The following is a 7,106-nucleotide window of genomic DNA, read 5'->3' on the forward strand; positions in this document are numbered from 1 at the left end:
CACTGATTATTGTCCATTTGCTGCAAAGGCTCAGAGGTGAGAACTCAGATTTGTTTAGATTTACATTTTTAATGGTTAGTGATATGAAGCAACTTTTCATATGGTTTTTAAATAGTTTTCACTTTTTTAAAAAGCTGCTTGCCATCCATGCATTTTCATCTTATTCAATTCTTTTCTCTCGGTGAATCCCCCAGAGGAATCTTACAGAGTGCTGGAAGCCTTCTTCAGGTCCTTTTAAAATTCTGTGGATGCTGGTACAGCTGATGGTATTCTCTTACTCTCAGTACCCCACCTTCTTTTTCGATCACACAGGTCCTTGATCATGTCTTTTATGCCACTTCTCAAGGGAAAGTCATTGTTAGTAATATGTTATGGCCTAGTTACTCCTGCCATTCATCTTTCCATTGTCCTTGATTCTTTTGAAATTATGGTGCTCTGTGATTCACAATTGAATATATGCAGTATCCCTAAAATGATTATCCCTTCAAAAGGGCAAACACCCCTTCCCCCATATAAACACACATATAACACTAAGTATAGGCTAAACTCTGATTTTATACAACCCAGATCTGGGAAAAAGTTTAAGGTAGCTAAGTGGCACAGTGGATACAGCACTAGACTTAGAATCAGGAAGATTCATCTTCCTGAGTTCAAACCTGGCCTCAGACAGTTACTAGATGTGTAATCCTGGGTAAGTCACTTAACCTTGTTTTCCTCAGTTTTCTCATCTATAAAATGAGCTGGAGAAGGAAATGGCAAACCACTCCTGTATCTTTGCCACAAAAACTCCAAATGGGGTCACAGAGGCAGACATGACTGAAAAACGACTGAACAACAATAAAAAGTCTACATATAATCTTTGTTGTGGGTTAGGACCAATACAGATATTTATCTATAGTATTGATCCGTGAATGAGCACTGATTAAATGCATACTATGTTCTAGGCTGTGTGATAGGTGCTTGGAATATAAGGACAAAAACTAAATAGTCCTTGAAAAGCTTACATTCTGAGGCAGCTTGTGATGCAGTGGACAGAGCTCTGGGCCTAGAGTCATGAAGGCCTGAGTTCAAATCTGAAATCCTGCCTCAGACAGTTCCTAGCTGTGTGACCCTGGACAAGTCACTTAACCTCTGTTCCCTTCCGTTTCTTCACTTGTAAAATGGGGATAATAATTGCATCTACCCTGAAGAGTTGTTGTGAAGATCAAATTAAATAATATTTCTAAGTAAATGTATATGTATATATATATATATGTATATATATATATATATGTACATATGGGGATTTTACATACATAGTAATTTCGGGGGTGGGATGAAGGAGGTACAGCTGGAAGAATCAAGAAAAGATCTAACATAGAGGGAAACATTTGAGCTAAGCTCTGAAAGTCAAAATTCTAAGAAGTGGCACTGAGGAAGGGAGCACATTCTAAGCATATGAGGAGACCTATGCAAAGTACCAAACTGGGAGATGGAATACATGTGTGAAGGACATGTGTGAAGGTTGATCTTCAGTGTGGCAGGACTATAGAGTCTGCAAAGGGGAGGGATACATAATAAGTGCAGAAATGCAGGTTATGAAGGGCATTTAATTCTAGAAAGATTTGTTCTTGATCTTAAGAGTTAATGGGGAGCCCCTAGAGTTTACTAAGCATCAATTGTATCAGTACTTGTATCTACCTCAGACTAGTGATGAGGAAAATGCTCCCTTAAAATTCAAAGTGATATATGAATGTAGGTTATTATCATATATATATTATAGCTATCTATATAATCCATCTATGGTAATTATATACACTTTGCACATACTAAGTGCTTAGTAAAGGTTTTTTCATTCATTCTTTAGTTTTTCCCTTCCATGAATTATTAGGCTGATTGATATCAGAGAGCTCTGTAATATTTGGGAGCTTGAAATCATCATTTTAATGTCATCCGCAAACAGGAGCATCTGAAGGCCCTCCACATCTATAGGGAATCTGTCCCCCATGTGGACTCTGCATAGGGCTTCCTTCATGACAGTGGAGAATACCTTTGGGGAGTATAAATACATCAAATATTTTGGCCTTACTCTTCCAGGGCAAGGCTGATTACATCTCCTCAAGGAATACCCTTGAGAGGTTGAAATGTCTTTTATGATGCCAGGTTGGGTTCCCATTCCACTGTTTCCCCTTCTGTTAGTCACCAGTGACTAGTTTCCTTGATCCATTTAACCAGTTAATATCTATTTTTTACAAAGGGACTTTTGCTCCACTGATATAAGAAGCACAGAAGTACAAACATTCCCCCCAATACTTTGGGGGCATACTTGCCCCTGTATCACCTCAGTCCCTAGGAAGTATGGGCTCAGACTTTATGCAAGTTCACCAGGACATTGGTCCCACCAAGTATAAATCCAAGGGCAGCATCACTGTTAAGATGAATAATCTTCTCAGTAACTGTTGGGTCTTGAAAATATTTAACTACTACTGCTCAGGGTCTCAAAGCTTGATTGACGGGCTACGAACTCAAGCATGGACTCTACTCCCAGACCTGGTGACTCACTCTCCTAATTTTTCGCTCTCTCTTTCTTCCTTCTTTTTTAAATTGGGTTTAAGAAAGCCTTTACTTTCTTCACCACTGAAATGTCACAAGATGCAAAGGACCCAAAGGTGTCTGTGTGTGATTGAAAATACAGAAAACACAACATTCAATAGCTTATCTCACTCATAGACTTCCCCTGGAAATTAAAGACTTTTAGAGACTCCTGAACATTCCTCTGACATGCACTATCTGGGCAACTCACAGAAATTATGGATGATTGGTAAAGTCTGTTTCACCTGCCCACCCAAGACCAGACTCTCTTTAGTTCTTCGGGTGCATGTTAATATTAGTAATGGTACTCTTTTCCTCAAAAAAAAAAAAATAGTAGTATTAGGAAAATCTTTTCTTGTTGCACAACTGGATTTCTTGTTGCACTCAGGATTTTGGGAATTCTTAAACTCATGAGGTAACTCCCAAGTCTGGACATGTCTACTTCTCAAAATTGTGAACCTGTGTTCAAACAAGGAAAAGTAAAGGAAGAAAAATGCCTAGGCAACCACATGTCCAGATGTTATATGCTTCTGCTACAAAACATCATTGCCCCTGGAGGTGGAGAGAAGAGACAAAATCCTCTCCTCTCTACGTGTTCCAAAAAAGGTGGGAGTTTTACTATTATTAGCTGCCTCAGCTGTCCTTCCAAAACACAAAGCCACAGAGTCCAAGTGTTACCCAAAAGGAATGAACAAATAAAGAAACAAAAATCAAGGCCCATATTCAGACTAAGGGTGGGCTGGCCTCAGAAGGAATAGATCTGAAAGCCCCTTCCTTGCTCCTCTATTCTCACCAGAAAGCTGCAAGGCAGGAAGAAATCACACCAAGAGAAGGGCCAAGTTCTGGTTTACTAGTGAGTGCGTTTTGAATTCCCTCCTCCTCCTGTCTCCAAGTTCTTGAGACATGGCCAATCAAAGAAGCTCCTCTTCACCACATGGTTAGCAGACTAGAACCAATTATAGAATGTCCACATATGCTCCTAAGTACACATGGGGATTATATCAGCTGAACATTCTGCATCTGCTCAGAAGAGCTGGTTCATTATCCCATCCCCCATTACATATATTTATGCCTTACTTGATAATGATAATCAAGAAAATCAATCTACAAGCATTTATTCAAAATAATCCTTGTCCTCAAGGAGTTTGCATTCAATTGGGAAAAGAACTGTTGAACAACATTATCCCTGTGGTTACATTTATCACAGAATCTTGTATGAGTTTTAGAAGAGTTTTTTATTGTACTTTACTGACTCAAACTTTTTTTTTTTTTGGTAATAACAATAAACACAGTAGGATCATGTATTCCCCATACCTCTCAATCAATTCTGTGACTGTAAAGATGTGGTCTGTTGTAGAAAATTGTCTACAAGAGCCCATGTATTCCCTTCTTATATTTTCATCAAGGACACTCTAGGTATGTACATAAGTTAATCTCAAAAATTTTACAGAGATAAACACATAACTATATAGATCAGTTGTTGCTAATGTCCTCTCAGTCACCATTTTTGGGTGATAATACTCGTAACACATTATCAATGAAGAATTCTGCAGGAGAAGTATCATGAAGACTGTTATCAGACAGGTGTATTACCAGAAAGAGAGGGCCAATCACAAATGGGAATTGAAGGATAACCAATGTCAAGAGATCTAGAGGAAGCCCCCCAGCACTATCCCTTGAGGGAGATTTATGGGAGGATTTGAAAGAGATTTAAATTAGGCTGCAATCTTCAACAGTGAAGGGAATACCCACACTGATGAGCTCAAAGTCTAGCAAAGTATTGAAATGTTGAAGAAATACCACCCATGGTTTCTTCCAATCATTTCATATACTTCTTTGAAATATGCTGAAAATCAATCCCTCAATATTTTGAAAAATAGATTAAATCCAGCACAGATTTCTTTGTGTATAATTTGTCTGATCCAGCTACTTTTCTTTTTTTAATTAAATGTTTTTTCAATGAACAAAAATCTATTATCTCCCTCCCACCTCCCCTCTCCCACTGAAAACAAAACAAAGCAAAACCCTTGTAACAAATATGCATAGTCAAGCAAAACAAATTCCTGCATTGGTCATGTCCAAAAAATATATCTCATTCTGCACCCTGAGTCCATCACCTCTCAGTTCAAGAGATGGTAGCATGTTTCATAATGGGTTCTCTGGAATCATGGTTGGTTATCATGATGATCAGAGTTCTTAAGTCTTTCAGATGTTTGCCTTTCCAATACTGTTCTTCCTGTATAAATTGTTCTACTGGTTCTACTCACTTCACTCTGCATCATTTTATACCAGTCTTCCTAGGTTGCTCTGAAACCATCACTTTCATCATTTGTTTAAAAATAGAAAAACATTTAAGTTGTATTTAAAATTCAACTTAAGCCTTAAATCAATTTAAATATTACCAAATTATTTTTAGTTTTATGATCACAAATTTCGAAGTTAGACTACAACATATTTCACACATGAGATACCTTTTAGAGACTTTACAAGCAAGGATCTGACATAAACAAATTCAGTTCACTCGCACCAGGGACTTGGGATGTTTCACTAAGTCAGCCCATTAACAAATATTTTTAGTTCCTCATTAAATACTGCTGTTAATGAAAACTTCAAAGCACTAAGTGGATGACATCTGATTAATATGCATGTATTCATGGAAACACTACCAGTAATCACCCAGAAGCACAAAGAAAGAAATCCAAACAAGGCCCTACAAAGCATGCTTAAGGGGTTAATGGCATGCCTGGTCTTGATTACGACCGTGGCCCAAAGTGCTGTCTTTAGACTGGATCCCTCCTCTACTGTATTCCCCATTACCAGCTTCCTCCTTTGCTCCAGGTGAGGTCATATCTGCTACTGATGGTTTCCCTTTTACCAGGCCCACACTTCCGGAAGCAGAATTTGGATCGGAGTAATCCGTTTCTTTCTGTTTGTTATGATGCTCTAAAAACGACTCCCAACCTTTCAGTCTTTCTTCCCTCTCTCGTGATGTCTCCTCCACCTGAAAATCAGTCACACCGTCCCATACTTCCACGTTTAACTGACGACCGCCAAACCACCTGCCGTGGAGGGCTTGGATACACAGGTCAGCTTCTTCTGGTTCTTTATAGGACACTGAGGCCACCCCGTCAGGGTGTCGGTCAAAGAGAAGGACCTTCTTGACTTGCCCAAACTTTTCACACTCTGTCCGGAGGTCTTCCCGGATCTCATTCAGTACCAGAGGATCAGCCTCGAAATCCTTGGGATGGAACATATTCTTGATGATGACCACCCGCTCATGGCGCAGTCGAGTAGTGTTGGCTTTCTTCTCAGGCCGCCAGTCCAGCTGCTTTTGTTGCTGAGACATCTTTTTCCTGTAGTCTTTGCATTTCTTCTTCTTTTTGCTGGCATCGTATTCTCCCTTTAGCTGAAACTTTGCCATTTCCACGTGCAATTTGTAGCCTCTGATTTCATCATCATCCAGAAGTCTTAGCGCTAGGTCCACAGATTCCCTCTTCAAATAACAGCAAAGTCCATCTCCTTTAAGGTTTCCTTGTTTATCTTTATAAAGCTTGATTTTATATTCTTCTGTCTGTGGGTCTCTCATGATGATGCCACACTTGGACATGAGCTGCACAAACTCATCCTTTGTAATGTCTGGAGGTAAGCCAGTCACATACACGTTGGTATTTTTGTCTTCCTCCACGTGAAACCATCCTGGTTCAGGCTTTCTCTTCTCACCTTTCTGCTTCTTGTCAGCGTTCGGTGTGGCTTTTTGATCTGCAGGTTTGGGGGATGCTTTTATATCCACATCAGCCCGTTTCTCTTTTTGCCCACCGGAAGAAGAGGAGCTATCAGCGGGGAACCCATAATTAGCCTGATAATTGGCAAGGAAATCTTCCGTAATCTTAGGGAACCAAGCCTTCTTGTCCCGGTCCCACTCGTAGGCGGTGCCATCCGCCGGGTCCACGAAAGTGTAAGGGTCATCTCCCTCGGGCCCCTCGGGCGAGCCGCTGGCCGCCAGCCTGGCCTCTTCCTGGAGCTGCTGAAGCCTCAGCTGCTCGTTGAACTCCTCATTGACGTCCCGCCTGCAGCTGCTCATATCTCCGCTCTGGGCAGGCACCTCAGGCGCTCAGTCCCGGTGGGATCTCCGGACCTGTGGAGGCAAGCGGAAGAAGAAGGAGGACGCGGGAACACGTCCGGGAGCGGAGGGGCGGGGCGCGGAGAGGAGAGGAGGGCAGCGCGCTTGCGCGGGCCGCGGCTGAGCAGGGGGCGGTGTTGGCGGCGGCGGCGGCAGTCACAGCGACCTCTGTGGTGGGCTGATGCAACTGCAGCTGAGACCGCTGACGGCCGCCCTCCAGTGACGGCATCATTTCTGATAGCGCGTGTCCTCCTACGTGCTTCTGCCGTCCTGGAGTCAGCCTGCTCCCAAAGGACGGCCTGCCCCTTAGTCCCCAGCCCTTTGCCGCCACCCAAAAAAGCTGCCATCAGTATTTTTGTACATGGGGGATTTATGTCCTCTAGCATTTTGTAGACATAGGCAAATACACCTACAT

General features: G+C 41.7%; 1 protein-coding gene across 1 annotated transcript; it reads right to left on the reverse strand.

Annotated features, from left to right (window-relative positions):
* Positions 1 to 3,787: 3,787 nt before the first annotated feature.
* LOC140519534 (17S U2 SnRNP complex component HTATSF1-like) lies at positions 3,788 to 6,766 on the reverse strand. Its single transcript, XM_072632635.1, has one exon. It carries the CDS (start codon positions 6,650 to 6,652, stop codon positions 5,303 to 5,305), a length of 1,350 nt encoding a protein of 449 aa, XP_072488736.1. The 5' UTR covers positions 6,653 to 6,766; the 3' UTR covers positions 3,788 to 5,302.
* Between the last annotated feature and the right edge of the window lie 340 nt (positions 6,767 to 7,106).

This window comes from Notamacropus eugenii, chromosome 1, assembly GCF_028372415.1.
Source record: "Notamacropus eugenii isolate mMacEug1 chromosome 1, mMacEug1.pri_v2, whole genome shotgun sequence".
NCBI classification, from domain to species: Eukaryota; Metazoa; Chordata; class Mammalia; order Diprotodontia; family Macropodidae; genus Notamacropus; species Notamacropus eugenii.

Excerpts from the sequence above, each read along its gene's own strand:
- LOC140519534 (XM_072632635.1), bottom strand. The coding sequence starts at position 6,652 with ATGAGCAGCTGCAGGCGGGACGTCAATGAGGAGTTCAACGAGCAGCTG.